This window comes from Anarhichas minor, unplaced genomic scaffold (genome assembly GCF_050575085.1).
Source record: "Anarhichas minor isolate MPS153535 unplaced genomic scaffold, ASM5057508v1 ptg000021l, whole genome shotgun sequence".
Classification (NCBI taxonomy): domain Eukaryota; kingdom Metazoa; phylum Chordata; class Actinopteri; order Perciformes; family Anarhichadidae; genus Anarhichas; species Anarhichas minor.
In genome coordinates this window covers 8,283,474-8,300,454 of record NW_027466467.1, presented here as the reverse complement: position 1 = coordinate 8,300,454, position 16,981 = coordinate 8,283,474, and the positions used below count along the sequence as shown (strand labels likewise).

Genomic DNA, 16,981 nt, shown 5'->3' with positions numbered 1-16,981 from the left:
GTGATTTTCATAATGTTTCATATGTTTTTATTATAGCATTAAATGGAAGAATTCAACATCGTTTTGAGTTCCTTCATCATTCCTCCGAGGACACAGAACAGGTGTTACCAGCAGGACTTTGATGAATAATAAACTAGAATAATAGTATACTTTATAAATTCCCTCGTGCCTTATTCAAAAGATGATAACTTAAGTTTCGTTTCTCTGCTGCATCTCTTAACATCCACGGTGGGCGTCTCTCGCACTCAAGTTTCAGCATCCGAGCAGCTCTGCTACTTTATTCCTTTTTTAAACACCGTTTCTCTGCAGGATTCAAGCAGTCATCACCATGAACACTCTGAACCAACAGTATGAGGAGAAGGTGCGTCCCTGCATTGACCTCATCGACTCTCTTCGCTCTCTGGGTGTAGAGAAGGACTTGGCGCTGCCTGCTATCGCCGTGATTGGAGACCAAAGCTCGGGGAAGAGCTCCGTGTTGGAGGCGCTGTCAGGGGTGGCTCTGCCGAGAGGGAGTGGTAAGTTAAACTCACGGAAAAACAAAATATTGTAACGGACTGAAGGCATATAATGTTAACCTGTTATGTTAGGTGTTATGGTGTTTACAGAAAGTGTTCTAAGATGTTATATAAGATATGTTCTTGCATTTACGGAGGTCAGTGAAGGCCTCATGCCTGGTGGGATGTTGTGTTTTGTGCTGGTAACGGGAAGAGTTAGTCTAGGACCGGGAGCAGATGGTTAAAGATGTTACAGAACGTTAACAGTGTTGACTGTTTGTTGGCGTAGGCTACGGCCCACAGTAGCCTGTGTACTGTCCGCAAATATAGGACCACAAGAAAATAACGTCTCGTAGCTTTCCTGAGTAAGGGTCGCTACAATATTATTTGCATTATTTGACATTTTGATTCCAAAATGAACAGAACTGAATATATAGGTCTGTCTTGCTCCGTTATCACGGATCTAAACGAACCCTTTTACAGCTAAATAAAGCATTAACCTTGAGCAGTTGTCTGGTTTTGCCCCTTTGTTTGGGGAGTGACGTAATGACGCAAAATGATGGATGTTCAACCTTAAATCTAGGTTGTGTGTTGCCTTACGTTACACAAAGTGCAATTGGTCAAATAATATAAAGAAAAGAAACTTGAGAAAGGTAAACAGTAAGACCATCAGTATAATATCCTTTTTAAAGCTGCAGTCATTGACTTTGGCCATGAACCACAACAAGCTGGAAAGGGAATTTCTGTTTTTATAATGTAATTTTTCATTACTGTAAGCATGTCTCCGTTGGTAACATTACAGCAAACAAATGCAAGGCAGCAAGAATAACACAAAACAAATTGATCTTTACAAAGATATCTGTGTTATTTCCTTCATAAATGAAAGAGAGCAGGGTTTGCCCAGGGCTGACCTTAGACCACAATATCCCTAGTTTGTGTCCAGCTGGGACACCTCTCTCTCTCCCTTGTTTCCTGAAGGGAGTGTTCAGTAAGAGCTCAGTATGCTTGACAAGAACCAACTTTTCGGAAATGTCCCCCAACCACATCATTCGGAATTGCCACATTTAGTGGCGGGGTGAAAAGCCTGTTGTCATAGCCCCTCCTAGCTGCACCAGAGTGCCTCCTCGATGGCTGACAAAGAGTTACTCTGTAATATGCATGTCTTTAAAATATATATGAAACAAATCATACAAATGGGATTAACGGCTTACATTTTCAGTCAGTCACTTTTCAAAGGCATTCATAGCGTTGCACTTGTTTTAAACACGACTACAGAAATGTCCCTGTTTACATTGGGGTCAAGGATTTCACCAACAAAATGTTGACATTGATGTTAGCCTTCTCTTGCATATGTGTTATGTCTGGAACATATTTTGAAAATGTAATATTCCCACTTTAATAAAGACAATATATCAGTGTTATAATTTCACCAAGAACACTGGATTTCATTTTTCCCCTCATCATCATTCACTCTTCATTATTTCAGGCATTGTGACAAGATGTCCTCTCGAACTGAAGATGAAGAGAAGGAAAGAAGGAGAGGAGTGGTACGGGAAGATAAGCTACGAGGGTTATGAAGAAGAGATAAAAGACCCTGCAGATGTGGAGAAAATGATTAGAGAAGGTACAGTATACACAGTTCTTTAATGCTACTATCAAAAGACAAATATTTGTGAAGCTATACTCATCTTTTTAGGTTTCAGTGATCAGCATTTCCATCCTGTACTAGTCAAATATTGTGTCCTCTCTCTCCAGCTCAGGAAAAATTGGCCGGGGGTGGGGTGGGGATCAGTGATGACCTCATCAGTCTAGAGATTGCCTCTCCTGATGTTCCAGACCTGACGCTCATTGACCTGCCCGGCATCACCAGGGTGGCTGTAAAGGACCAACCAGTGAACATTGGAGACCAGGTATGCTAATTCAGTGTCCCCAAAACACAGTTTTCATGGGGACAATTTATTTGGTAGAAAAGTAATGACGGTAATATTTATACTTTATAACCACTGGAATTAATACTTTCAGATAAAGAGACTGATCCAGAAGTTTATAACAAAACAAGAGACCATCAGCTTGGTGGTTGTTCCATCCAACGTGGACATAGCAACCACAGAGGCTTTGAAGATGGCACAGGAGGTGGATCCTGATGGAGACAGGACTTTGGGTAAATGTGGCTGATTCTAGAAAAGGACTCCTTGGACAAGTTACTTGACTTTTAGATAGTTCACTGTCTGTTTGCCCTTCTCTCTCTCAGGTATCTTGACCAAGCCTGACCTGGTGGACAAAGGCACAGAAGAGTCGGTGGTTGAAATAGTCCGTAATGAGGTCATCCACCTGAAGAAGGGCTACATGATCGTCAAGTGCAGGGGTCAGAAGGAGATCACAGAGAGGGTGTCTCTTACTGAAGCAACAGAAAGAGAAAAAGCATTCTTCAACGAGCATCTGCATTTCCAGTGAGTTCATTATTTTTGGGTAATAATGCAATGAATGATTTGCAGTTTGACTGGTTGGGTACTTTCTACTCAGTAATGTTTTATCTTTGCTGTAGGACTCTCTACAATGAAGGCCATGCCACGGTTCCTAAACTGGCGGAAAAACTCACCCTTGAGCTGGTGCAACATATCCAGGTAAACACTTCTCAGTGCTTCACCATAGCGGTTCACTACAGATTACTTTGCCATTTCATGTGTTAAAGGTTTGACACCTGTGATTTGCAGAGATCTCTGCCTCAACTGGAAGAGCAGATAAAGAAGAAACTAACAGAGACTCAGGCAAAGCTGGACAAATGTGGCAGTGGACCCCCAGCTGATGCAGCTGAGAGACTGGGTTTCCTCATTGACGTGAGTTTACTAGCTGTCACTTACAAAACACTGCACCTCCTCGTTTTGATTTAATTCTCATTCTTCTTTTATCTGAACCTGTTTCATTTTAGAGAGTGGCAGCGTTTACACAGGATGCTATCCGCCTCACCACAGGGGAGGATATCAAATTTGGAGGCAAGCTAAATATCTTTGCCATACTCAGACAACAGTTTGCGGCTTGGAAAAATACCATAGAGTTCTCTGGAATAACATGTAAGTGCATCAACAACCTGGTCATTACGTAATGTCTTTGCTGTGGTTTCCATACTTCAAACTTGTAACCTAAAATGTAAACTATTGAGTAAGATATTAAAATACTGTTTATTTTTATGCCATTTTCCTTCTCAGTATGAAAACACTGCTCCAGACTGCTGTATCACTGCTAACCGAGTGTTAACCTTGTTTGTGTCCACTTTTTCTTTCACAAATTCATCCCCATTGCAGTCAACCAGAATATTGAGAGAGAGGTGACTCAGTATGAACAAAAGTACCGTGGAAGAGAACTGCCGGGGTTCATAAACTACAAGACCTTTGAGGACATGGTCAAGGAGCAGATCAAAGAGCTGGAAGGGCCTGCTCTCCTGAAACTCAAGGAAGTAGCAGGCATGTCATATTATGATGCTACAATGATTGCAAGCCAGCTGAATATGTAACACCGTAAAGTTATGAGTAGATCTTGTATTGTTTCATTTGTGTTTTCTTTTTTAGACATTGTGACAAAAGAGCTGGTTAAGTTGGCACAGAGCAGCCTTGTTGGATTTCCTAACCTCATCAGAACAGCACAGGTATAGTTTTCATTTCCCATATATATAACTGAACATAGTTGAATATTTACTGATAATTGTGTATGTCCTTCAGATGAAGATTGAAGCCATCAGAAAGGAGAAGGTGACTGCAGCAGAGTCCATGCTGAGGACTCAGTTTAAAATGGAAATGATTGTTTACACTCAGGACAGCACATACAGCAAGAAGTTAGGGAAGCGGAAGAGGGAAGATGAACAGTATTGCACCCTGAGCAGTGACAGTGGGGCCACCCTGAGAGAGATGATTAAACACCTGAAGTCCTATTACAAAGTAAGTGTAATCTACATGCTGTACATTTTATTTCTGTGCCTCACAGCATTTAATACATCACACATTTTATTTACCGTAAAAAGGTCGGAAATAAAACGCTTATTTTAATCTGCACCTCCTCCCATTGCGTTCTTGTTTAGAAGGTGCCATTTAAATGTAATTTATTACCAGACTAAGTTAGGTACATGGTTAAAATATTATTTTGTTGGCAGCTAAATATAGAAATATACTGTGTTGATGGGGGCTATGAATGTCAGTATAAAACAATGTTATATAAATGCAGCAGAGTAGATCATTTCTAACAACTTCAGGTACAAACCATGTACACTAACGGTAAAAACCAAATACCAATAATTTTCTGACATTGACAGATACAGCGTGACACCCCAACTTTCTCCTTTCTCAACCACAGATCGCTGGCCAGCGTCTGGCTGACCAGATTCCGCTGGTAATCCGCTACCAGGTGTTGCAGGAGTCTGCCGTCCAGCTGCAGAGGGAGATGCTGCAGATGTTTCAAGACAAGGCGAAAACAGAGTCGCTCCTTCAAGAGGACTCTGGCATAAGAACCAAGAGAATCCACCATCAGAATCGCCTTCAGCGGTTGTCATTGGCACGCATTCTGTTGACTGACTTTAGTATGAACACATACAACTTCAACCAAGGGCTTCGGTTTGGTCTCAACATTAGAAAGGACACAACAACCCACCCCCTACCCTCCACAACCACCCCTGTGGGTGCGACCGCTGTAAAAAGCAAACAAACAAAAAAACAGAGGATTGATAACTTCTGACCGCCAAATGGTTTATTACCGTACTACCTTAGATCTGTATTAACATTCAAATAAAGTATACACAGTAACAGATCAAAGATTAAAATATAGTACAAATTTGGAAATTACTTTCTATTAGAAAGGAGAAAAAAACACACACAATATTTCTGTTTTTTGCATCCAACATCAACATTCAGTAGGTTTAACCAGATTCAGTACATGACCTTATTTCCTTTCTATTCTGTAGTTTTCCTTGTTTTCTTTGGCAGCAAGAGGGCAGTAAAGCCTTAATGAAGGCCTGCACATACCTGGTAGAGTTCTAGAGCCGGTTTAGGCCTGACAGCATGATTTAGTTTTTCAGCTTGGCACATACCTTCATGGTTGTGGAGTGGGTTTATTATTTGTTACATTGGGGTTTGAGTTTAAAATTAATATACAAGTTATATATTTGATACAATCAGAAAATGTCTTTGTAATAGAAAATCCTCTAAAAACCAGAAGTTACCATCAAAAAATAGTTTAAGCCCATAAACCACATAAGTCATCATAACAAGAATGAATCAGAAACATTGCACCAACATGGTGATGGTAGTGAGAATCAGACTTGGACTATTTGACAGTAATTCACGAGTTTTGACAGTTTCTTAATGTATATGCATCATTGCATATTCAACATGTACATTTAAACAGACGTTGCAAATACTATTTTAACAAGCAGTGTTTCAGAAGAGCCCCATTGTCTTGATGAAGAAATGCACAAAATAATGTCACAGTACTTCCCTATTTACTGTTCTCTTGCAAAAGAATAATAAAGAAGAAGAAATAAATCCTATTTCCTATTGTCATCAATTCATTTATTAGTGTATTACAGTAGGCATGAATTAAAATGAACATTGTGATTTTCATATGTTTCATATGTTTTTATTATAGCATTAAATGGAAGAATTCAACATCGCTTTGAGTTCCTTCATCGTTCCTCCGAGGACACAGAACAGGTGTTACCAGCAGGACTTTGATGAATAGTAAACTAGTATAATAGTATACTTTATAAATTCCCTCGTGCCTTATTCAAAAGATAATTGCCCGAGAATGTGATACATTATCTGAACATACACAGGTGGTGAGCACTAGTCACCCTATGTTGTATGAATATGTTCCCTGGTAGCTACATGTCTCTACGAAAGTCAAGGAAACGAAACCTAGCATAACTTAAGTTTCGTTTTTCTGCTGCATCTCTTAACATCCACGGTGGGCGTCTCTCGCACTCAAGTTTCAGCATCCGAGCAGCTCTGCTACTTTATTCCTTTTTTAAACACCGTTTCTCTCCAGGATTCAAGCAGTGATCACCATGAACACTCTGAACCAACAGTATGAGGAGAAGGTGCGTCCCTGCATTGACCTCATCGACTCTCTTCGCTCTCTGGGTGTAGAGAAGGACTTGGCGCTGCCTGCTATCGCCGTGATTGGAGACCAAAGCTCGGGGAAGAGCTCCGTGTTGGAGGCGCTGTCAGGGGTGGCTCTGCCGAGAGGGAGTGGTAAGTTAAACTCACGGAAAAACAATAATATTATTTGCATTATTTAACATTTTGATTCCAAAATGAACAGAACTGAATATATAGGTCTGTCTCGCTCCGTTATCACTGATCTAAACGAACCCTTTTACAGCTAAATAAAGCATTAACCTTGAGCAGTTGTCTGGTTTTTCCCTTTGTTTGGGGAGTGATGTAATGACTCAAAATGATGGATGTTCAACCTTAAATCTACAAGAACCACAACAAGCCGAAAAAGCTGGAAAGAGAATTTCTGTTTTTATAATGTAATTCTTTTCGTATGTCTCCGTTGGCAACTTTGATCTGTAAATCTCAAAACCTGCATGTCTGGTACAGCAGGTTTAAATGAAGGCATCATGGTAACACTCATCTTTAGTGGCAACACTAAATGCATGGCAGCATGTTCAACCTTGCCTTACGTTACACAAAGTGCAATTGATCGAATAAAATAAAGAAAATAATCTTTAGAAATAAACAGTAAGACCATCAGTATAATATCATTTCAAAGCTGCAGTCATTGAGTTTGGCTGTGGGGCACAAGAACCACAACAAGTTGAAAAAGCCAGCGGTATATACCGATCCCTGCAGTGGTATGCGACTACTTTTCCTGAAAAGTAAAAACCTGCGTTTCCTGAAGGCAGGAGCTGCTTGAAAGTGGAAGTCTATTGTCAGACAGACACACCAGTGCCGCCTCCTGATGAATATGCAAACAATTGGTTTGATTCACGACCAGTGATGCTGTAAATGTATTTTTTTCTGAGGCTATTGACAAAGTAGCGCAACACAGTGTTTTAAATAGAGGATGTATCCATTTTATACGCCGTTGGAAAAGTAGTTGCACTGTTGAACAACAGTGGCAAACCACCGTCCACTTTTCGATCTCGGCACTACTGGTGAAAAGCCTGTTGTGTAGCATCCGAGTGCCTTCTTGATCGCTGACACAGTGACTCTGTGTCACTATGAAACAAATCATACAAATGGGATTAACGTTTTACATTTTCAGTCAGTCTCTTTTCAAAGGCATTCATAGCGTTGCACTTGTTTTAAACACTACTACAGAAATGTCCCTGTTTACATTGGGGTCGAGGATTCCGCCAACAAAATGTTGACTTTGGTGTTAGCCTTCTCTATGTGTTATATCTGGAACATATATTTGAAGATGTAATATTCCCACTTTTATAAAGACAATATCAGTGTTATAATTTCACCAAAAACGCTGGATTTCATTTTTCCCCTCATCATCATTCACTTTTCATTAATTCAGGCATTGTGACAAGATGTCCTCTCGAACTGAAGATGAAGAGAAGGAAAGAAGGAGAGGAGTGGTACGGGAAGATAAGCTACCAGGGTTATGAAGCAGAGATAGAAGACCCTGCAGATGTGGATGCCATGATTAGAGAAGGTACAGTATACACAGTTATTTAATGCTACTAACAAAAGTCAAGTATTTGCGGAGCTACTGATTATTTTAGGTTTCAGTGATCAGTACTTCCATCCTGTACTAGTCAAATATTGTGTCCTCTCTCTCCAGCTCAGGAAAAATTGGCCGGGAAAGGGGTGGGGATCAGTGATGACCTCATCAGTCTGGAGATTGCCTCTCCTGATGTTCCAGACCTGACGCTCATTGACCTGCCCGGCATCACCAGGGTGGCTGTAAAGGGACAACCTGAGAACATTGGAGACCAGGTATGCTAATTCAGTGTCTCCAAAACACAGTTTTCATAGGGACAATTTATTTGGTAGCAATGTAATGACAGTAAGATTTATACTTTATAACCACTGGAATTAATACTTTCAGATAAAGAGACTGATCCAGAAGTTTATAACAAAACAAGAGACCATCAGCTTGGTGGTTGTTCCATCCAACGTGGACATAGCAACCACAGAGGCTTTGAAGATGGCACAGGAGGTGGATCCTGGTGGAGACAGGACTTTGGGTAAATGTGGCTGATTCTAGAAAAGTTACTTTTTCTTTAGATAGTTCACTGTCTGTTTGCTGTAGCGTTGCTGCTGGTAGCAGATCTAATAAATACAAATGAATTATTATCAAGATATGTAACGATTATTCATATTTAAATTATGATTTATAAACCCATACATTATCATAAAATAATGATGGTACTCAGTTTTTGCCATAAGACACCATTAGTTTAACAAACCAGATTCAATTTAGGATGCAACCCAATTTTGGAAAAATAGGGAAAACTTTAAAATTTGAAATTAATCAATTAAATCTCAGGGTTGCTACAGAGTTGTTCTCATGGTGTACAGAGACCTATCATTTCAAATACACACAAATCAAATGATCAAGTTCTTTACAAATGAAGTATTTATTGGATTAACTACATAACAGAAAATATATGAATAAACGATAAAATAAACTAAATTAAAGCTGCGAGCAGCGATGGACGGGCCCTCGCATCCTCCAGCGCGTCGGGGGTGCCGGCGGGACTCCGGCCTGCGCGTCCGAGAACGTCCGCGACCTTCGAACAGCGCGTCCGCGAGTGAGACGTTTTTAATCCCTGATGCTGGAAATGATGCTTTGCAAATAGTCCGACGCTTCCTGTATCCGCTGCCTGGCGCTACAGAACACGTGCAAGCATGCATTATGTAGCTCTGTGTCAAATGTAAACCACATTGTGTAAAAGTCATGTAAATCGGATGGTGTTTGTCAAAAAACGCAGATTTCCTTTCGCCAACAGGTGGCGCTGTGAGTATTAGGGAAAATTTGCTTGTAGACATCCTCAGGCCATGAGTGTTATCAAGCATGTGAAGTTTGGGACCGTTTGGAACAAGTCCAGCTGAGTTACATCAGACATTTCCTTTAGCTAGCAGGCGGCGCTATGAGTTATTGAATTTTTTTCAATTGAAGTATGTTCAAGCTTGAAGTAGCATCATGGATAAGACGTTTTGTGCGGATTGGATAATGTACCTTGGAGTTATAACAACTTCCTTTTTCATGCCGAATGACGCAAAATGGCCACCACGCCATGTCAAGGTTCTTCTACGAAAACTCTCGATTTTTATAACTTTTAATCACAAAGGTCTTAAGAGCATCTTGACCAAATTTCAAGAAAATCGCATAAATTCTCTAGGAGGAGTTCGTTAAAGTGCGAAGGCTGAAAAATGCAAAAAGTGACAAAAAACACAACTTCGCGGGTTTACTGTAGCTCCCCCTAGTGGTCGAATGCAAAAACATTGTCAGGGTTTGTTACGGGATGCGATGTGCACATATGCTGAAAGTTTTGGAAATTTAGGACAAATGCTTGAGAAGTTATGTATATTGATATTATGCCATGCCCCTAAGAAGTTCATTGGTCCGTATCTTGTAAACGCTAAGATATATAAAAAAGCTTTTGATAACTTTAGATGATATAGGTCCATTAATGATCCACAGCAAACTATATAGAAATTGGACCCAGGGTGTAGGACGAGTTCGCAAAAATGTGTTTTTCACTAAATTCAAGATGGCGGAAAATCTAAGTAGGCGGAGCTTAGGGGTCTGAGAGGCTTTTTAGATCGAGCGGATTTGGACATGTGCGTTGAATTTCAAGTAAATCGGACATACTGGCCGAGGGGCGTCGCCGGGCCGACTTGTAGGGGGCGCTAGAGAGCCATTTTTTTACACAGAAATATGCATTCTTTTTCAGATGGCTATTTTCACCAGGCCTGACAAGTCCCCAAAAGTTGGTGAGTTTTCATGCATGGCAAGTCCTCCGACCATGCGTACGTTTACCTAAACGGGTACAATTTCAATAGGGCCTTCGCTGGCCCGACGTTGTCGGTTGCTCGGGCCCTAATGAATGAATGAATAAAGAATATGATGAACAGTACAATGAATAACGATGAACCACAAACAAATGAAAATTATTGCATGTGACCAGGTAGAATCAGTGACTCGTGTCATTGATTGATGTCCATCAATTCAATTTATATCTAAGATTATTTTATTATCTTGGTAGACTCAACCTATACAGTCTGAGTGTCAAGAGTCGTGTCTGCTCTGAGTATATCCAGGGGCATGATAAATTGAGAGTTCAACTATTAAGTGAACTATAGGTTCCTGAGGGCAGTCTCTGGAAGAAGTTTATTAGTTGAGATTGTGTCATTGACATTTCAGTTTCATCATCCTTCCATGGATGTTCGCTACATTGCCCTTTCTCTCTCAGGTATCCTGACCAAGCCTGACCTGGTGGACAAAGGCACAGAAGAGTCGGTGGTTGAAATTGTCCGTAATGAGGTCATCCACCTGAAGAAGGGCTACATGATCGTCAAGTGCAGGGGTCAGAAGGAGATCACAGAGAGGGTGTCTCTTACTGAAGCAATAGAAAGAGAAAAAGCATTCTTCAGCGACCATGTGCATTTCAAGTAAGTTCATTATTTTTGCATGATTGTAACATGTTTTTTCATGGTGAATTATTAGTGCTGTGATTTATTATACATATAATATATAATGCTCAATAGCTTTTTCTTCTTCTTGCTGAAGCACTCTATACAATGACGGCCATGCTTGTATTCCTAAACTGGCTGAGAAACTCACACTTGAGCTGGTGAATCACATTGAGGTAAATACTTACACCGATAAATTTACAGTCTGTTAAACGTTAACTTGATTACTTTAGTTGTTAAAGTTTTGACCCTCGTTTGATTTGCAGAGATCTCTGCCTCGACTGGAAGAGCAGATAGAGGAGAAACTTGCACAAACTCAAGCAGAGCTGGAGAGATATGGCAGTGGACCCCCAGCTGACGCAGCTGAAAGACTCTTCTTCCTCATTGATGTGAGCTCCCTCACTCTTCATAACGTTCACCTGGTTACAAAGGCAAATGCTCACCACCATGTATGAACTTGTCTTTGTCATGTGTGTGCTGCAGAAAGTGACAGCATTCACACAGGATGCCATCAATCTGACTACAGGAGAGGAGCTCAACTGTGGAGACAAGCTCAATGTCTTTTCTACACTCAGAAGAGGGTTCTGGAAGTGGAATGCCCACCTGGACCGCTCAGGACATAACTGTATGTATCAGTTTGATCTGGTCTACAGCTGTTCACCAGCAGGACTTTGAAATATTTTTTTTTGTGTTGCAGTTAACAAGAAGATTGAGAAAGAGGTGGAGGGATATGAAGAGAGGTACCGTGGAAGAGAACTGCCGGGCTTCATCAACTACAAGACCTTTGAGGTTATGGTCAAGCAGCAGGTCAAACAGCTGGAAGAACCGGCTGTCAAGAAACTCAAGGAAATAGCCGGTGAGGATAGTAGTATGATTGAATATATGACAGGTTTATCCAGTAATATGTTTTTCTTTAATATTCAGGTTTTCTCTTGATACTGTACAGCCACCAGTGAAGTGCTCGGTGGAGATCAAGCTGCTTTATCTTCTTGTATCTCCATTTCTTCCAGACGCTGTTAAGAAGGTGTTCATTCAGCTGGCCCAAAGTAGCTTCATTGGATTTCCTAACCTCATTAAAACAGCCAAGGTATCCATCTTCTATGAGTGTCTCGAAATTTTATTTACATCATTTTTCTGCCGGTGTTCAGACTGACCAGAATCTTATTTTCTAGACAAAGATCGAAGCCATCAAGCAAGAAAAAGAGTCCACAGCTGAATCCATGCTGAGAACCCAGTTCAAGATGGAGCTGCTTGTTTACTCTCAGGACAGGACCTACAGCAACAGTTTGAGTGACAGGAAGAAGGAAGAGGATGAGGAAGAAAGACCGAAAAGCTTCAAATTTCGAGAAAGGAGTATTGTGTACTGCATGGATAATCATGCAACAATTCGGGAGCTGATGTTGCACCTTCAATCATATTACAAAGTATGTTTCAATCTAGACCAATGATTATTGAACAAAAACAATGACAGAAATGTTCAGACCCTTGTTCTGCCGTCGTTTGTCAAAGTTTCTCTTCTTTTTACTCTTTCAGATTGCCAGCCAGCGTCTGGCTGACCAGATCCCGCTGGTGATCCGCTACCAGATGTTGCAGGAGTCTGCTGTCCAGCTGCAGAGGGAGATGCTGCAGATGCTTCATGACAAGGAGAACTTTGAGTTCTTGCTGAAGGAGGATTGTGACATTGGCACCCAGAGGGCTGGTTTGCAGAGTCGCCTTAAACGCCTCATGAAGGCCCGCACATTCCTGGTGGAGTTCTAGCAGAGATCAGGCATAGGCGCAGTTTGAACTGTAACGTTGGGGGTTCACAAAATTTGAGTTTATTTTTGTACTTCCGGTTCTCTCGCGTCAAAGTCTATGGGTGTTTTAAATGGGTTTTTAGGTGCCTAAAATAAGGTCTGTGGCTAACACAAGCTTATGAGGTTTTAATTTGTTCTACAATATAAAATAGGTTAGTAGTATCACAAACTTGTGTTCCTGCAATAATCCAAAATCCAATGGAAAAATCCCATCTGCTTTTTTTAGAGGTAACCAGTGCGATGCTAACTTCCAGGGATGGCCTACAAAAATGTCATCCCTGCAGCATTTTATTGCTTCCCGACAATTTGCGGATTCTTCCTCTTGTGTGAACCCTCCTCTCCAAATTTGCCTGTTATGGGTGTGCATGCAAGAGTGCCCATGCAGGCTACCATACCATAGACCATAACCAATGCTTAATGAAAATATTCAGTCACACAATTAGTTAAACCTTTGTATTTTATGGCTCCTGAACCAACACAAACTGCGCCTGTAGGGTCATTGTTTAAGTATTGCTCTGCTGTTATTTTTTATTCTGTCCAGTGTAGAATGGACACATTTGCTTTCGATGTTACATCTATGTCAGAACAGTGAAAGTGGGGAGTTGTTTTAAATGTACTGTAACATGTACTACTGCTGTCATTCCAAGAGAAAGAAAAATCAAATGCCTGTTATTTTATACGGGGAAAAGGGATCATAGGAGCACATTGTTTAAGTAACATACCATGTTTCTGAGATATACCCAGTTCAATTACTGAGTTCCCCTAGTTCAGATGCTTTGTAGTGCGTTCCTATTAATGGCTCAACCACTTTGATTATACAGGTAGTTTTTGTTTCTTCAAGTGCATCTTTTTCATGCTGTGCAAATATATTTGTTTAAATAAAGAAACAATTTGACTTTAATTGATTGTGTAATTTGGCTATTCCATCTTGCTCTTTCCAGTCAATCTAACATCTGTTCTCCCAAAATTGTCATTTTTAATTTAGATGTGACATATTCTTGACATGAGCAATTAGTGACTTAAAAAGATTATACAACATAAATGGATCTACTACTACTACAATCCTGATCTGTCCTGTCTGTATCCAACAGTATAGCAGCAGAGCAGCTGCAGCTTCATGTTAAGATAAGCTGACCTGGGACATGATTAAATATAACACTATATATTTCTTTCCCATGAGTCTAATTAAAATACTTAAACACACTTTTTTAATTTGCCTGGTACTGACTTTTGGTTCTTGATAATATGGTAAACTCTGTTGATCAAACTTGCTCACGACTACACTTAAAAATTGTTGTAACTATGTCCCCCTTGTGGCTTTAGAGAAAATAGCAAATCAAACTCAAGTTTGACAGTAAAGCACGAGTTGTAAAGTAATCCTAAATAATTCTAGAAATGTATAACAGATATCCTAACCAAGTCATCAATAAGCATATGTGGTCTTCCACACTCTGCAATTAACTGTCTGCCTCAGTGATGTAAATAAATATAAAATATATTCCTGATGGACAGGTGGCACCTTGCGTGGTAGCCCCTGCCATCAGAGTATGAATGGGTGAATGACATGAAGTGTTAAAGCGCTTTGAGAGGTCGGAGGACCAGAAAAGCGCAATTCAAGTACAAGTCCATTTAGGGACAGACATGCGTCTGAAAGGCCACCATTTTGTTAAATACTTGAACAAGACAGATGTGGACAAGTCTACTTTATTCAAAAATACATACAAAAAGGATTCAAAGACAAAAACAAAAATGTTTCAAAGTGGTTCACTCAGTCAGGATCTCTACACATTCATTCACCATTCTGTGCTGGGCTCTCGTGACTGTTCTCGTCATTGTCCGATTTATCATCATCTAGGAAAAATTAAAATATTATAAGTAGGTATCTCTACTTTTTCTAAACTGGACAGAAGAGGAAACGGATCAACATTTTGTTTTTCTTTAACAACGGAGAGATCAACAGCTATTGAGAATATAGAAGATGACACAGGGACATTGAAAAACACAAACAATTGCAAGTACGACGCCCACCATGCCCATGTTTACTCACTCTCAAGTGTCTGCTGTAGTTCCTGTATGGTACTGAGTAGCACATGGAACTGCTTCTTCCTCAACTCCAGCTGTGTGGGACCAAAGGGAGAGAAAAATTCAAATATTTTTAATGATTGAAGATATTAGAGGTTAGAATAGAAGAGCTGATGTAATTGGCCGTACCTTTGCATCTACGTTCTCTTTGATGCGAGACAATTGCTGGAGTTCTTTGTCAAGCGCCTCCAACTGCCTGTAAGTGATCAAACCAACATTAAGCACATCATCTCATTATCATGAAAGCCATAACTGCTCTACCACAGAAAGCAAAATAACTCAATATATGAATGAAACTAATGAGAGGCTGCCTCACTTTAGTGTTTCATGTCGGTCTGGGTGTTGCTGGATAACCTTAGCTAAAGCATCGTACTCTGGAACGAAAAAGAAAAAGAAAAAAATGTGAATGTGAGACAAGCAGAAATACAAACTAGCTCAATTAACCGTAAATATTCATATATTATACATTATTTTGACAGCATGTATTGCCACAATTTATTATTTGCTGATTGACTGACTAATTGATTGATCTCACAGCCGTTTCAGCACTATGTTAAACTGTTAATTGTATTGGTTTCACTTCAACATGGTGGGACCACACCTCCAATATTGAATTTGCTCTTTCTCAGTCTCTATACAACAACACAAGTAGTACATCTCTCCTGTATTTTGGAGCCCTGAAAACATTCTTACCTTGGCGATTTTTCCGTATTCTCTTTGCCCTCTGGATTTCTTTTTTGCATTCTGCTATCTTGTCGTGTGCAGACGTGATGTTTTGTTCTACAATGTAGACATGGTGGTGATAAGGTTATCATAACACATTTGTAACACACAAAAAAACAGACATTGTTTTGTGGTGACTGGAGGCCCATTTCTGCTAGATATCGCAAAGATAGAATTTATGAAATACAGGAACATGAGTATGGTATACAAAATAATATGCATTTTCTACCTATATTAGTGTAGATTTTCTCATAATTCTCCATTTCGCGAAGATTCATGTCATACACCATCAATGTCTTCCCCATGGAGAATTCACACTGGGCCAGTATGCCCATCATCCTCTGATACTGCGTGAACCTGAACAGAATTACAAAACGTTTTATGACTCGAAAGCAAAGTGCTTCAACACACTTTTATTTAAATGATAGGTGACAAAGTCCAAGGAGCTCACTTACCCTTCCTCCGGGGTCCCAGGCGAGTTGCACCATTTGGTGAAACCCTTTAGCAACACGTTGATTCGGCGGTCATCTCCAGCTCCGTCCCCGTCGATGAGAAGACGTTTCCGAATAACTTCATCTGGAATATGTTCGAAAAGCAGGAATCAAACAACCTTTCGGATACATACGGAAAATTCAAACGCTGCTGAGCTAGCCGTTAGCTAACATGGCTGCTGAATATTTAGTCGTTTTAAAAGCAAGCTGCTTGTACATGTTTAATCGGTTCGTTTGAGTACATATGAGTACTTTATACGCGTCAGTACACACCCGTGGACTTTACCTGGGAGCTGAAATCGAGTTATTAAAGCTTTACTTACCATCTGTAACAGCCCCCATGTCTGTAGCGAGATAAACTTTATTGAACAACAGGAAGTGAACAAAGAAGGTCGCCCCGCGTCTGAGAACAAATGGCAGTGATTGGCCACAGAAGAGAGCACTAAAAATCGACCAAAATGCTTTCTTCTTCTTCGTTTTGTTTAATGGCAGGAGGAAACTATCGTTAAAGGTACAGTACCGCCCAACTACTATGCTGGAGGAAGCCGGAGATGCCGACACTGCCTCGTGCCGTCATGGGAGGGGAAAAAAGCAAAACAGAAACAAAATGAGTACTGAATAACCTTCATTAATCCAGTTTCTTTTCACAAACTCAAACAAAGCTTTATGTTTTCCTTCCTCAATGCCAAACAGATTCTTAAAACTCAATACCTCTGACAGTGACAGATAACATGTAGCCCTGACATTATACATAC

At 40.3% G+C, this 16,981-nt stretch overlaps 3 protein-coding genes across 3 annotated transcripts; 2 read left to right on the top strand and 1 right to left on the bottom strand.

The window, feature by feature from the left end:
• Nucleotides 1-242: 242 nt before the first annotated feature.
• LOC142954836 (interferon-induced GTP-binding protein Mx-like) lies at nucleotides 243-6,027 on the top strand. The gene is made up of 12 exons (XM_076096112.1): nucleotides 243-515; nucleotides 1,981-2,118; nucleotides 2,250-2,404; nucleotides 2,517-2,655; nucleotides 2,746-2,944; nucleotides 3,040-3,118; nucleotides 3,209-3,331; nucleotides 3,424-3,565; nucleotides 3,797-3,955; nucleotides 4,061-4,137; nucleotides 4,211-4,426; nucleotides 4,839-6,027. Exons 1-12 carry the CDS (start codon nucleotides 329-331, stop codon nucleotides 5,214-5,216), a joined length of 1,992 nt encoding a protein of 663 aa, XP_075952227.1. The 5' UTR covers nucleotides 243-328; the 3' UTR covers nucleotides 5,217-6,027.
• A 408-nt stretch (nucleotides 6,028-6,435) lies between these two features.
• LOC142954838 (interferon-induced GTP-binding protein Mx-like) lies at nucleotides 6,436-13,831 on the top strand. Its single transcript, XM_076096115.1, has 12 exons — nucleotides 6,436-6,730; nucleotides 8,010-8,147; nucleotides 8,277-8,431; nucleotides 8,544-8,682; nucleotides 10,915-11,113; nucleotides 11,232-11,310; nucleotides 11,401-11,523; nucleotides 11,618-11,759; nucleotides 11,832-11,990; nucleotides 12,145-12,221; nucleotides 12,307-12,558; nucleotides 12,668-13,831. Exons 1-12 carry the CDS (start codon nucleotides 6,544-6,546, stop codon nucleotides 12,890-12,892), a joined length of 1,875 nt encoding a protein of 624 aa, XP_075952230.1. The 5' UTR covers nucleotides 6,436-6,543; the 3' UTR covers nucleotides 12,893-13,831.
• A 787-nt stretch (nucleotides 13,832-14,618) lies between these two features.
• On the bottom strand, nucleotides 14,619-16,704 carry thoc7 (THO complex 7). Its single transcript, XM_076096117.1, has 8 exons — nucleotides 16,550-16,704; nucleotides 16,191-16,311; nucleotides 15,965-16,092; nucleotides 15,706-15,792; nucleotides 15,329-15,386; nucleotides 15,142-15,208; nucleotides 14,978-15,047; nucleotides 14,619-14,781 (listed from the first exon to the last, which is right to left on the bottom strand). Exons 1-8 carry the CDS (start codon nucleotides 16,566-16,568, stop codon nucleotides 14,720-14,722), a joined length of 612 nt encoding a protein of 203 aa, XP_075952232.1. The 5' UTR covers nucleotides 16,569-16,704; the 3' UTR covers nucleotides 14,619-14,719.
• Nucleotides 16,705-16,981: the final 277 nt, after the last annotated feature.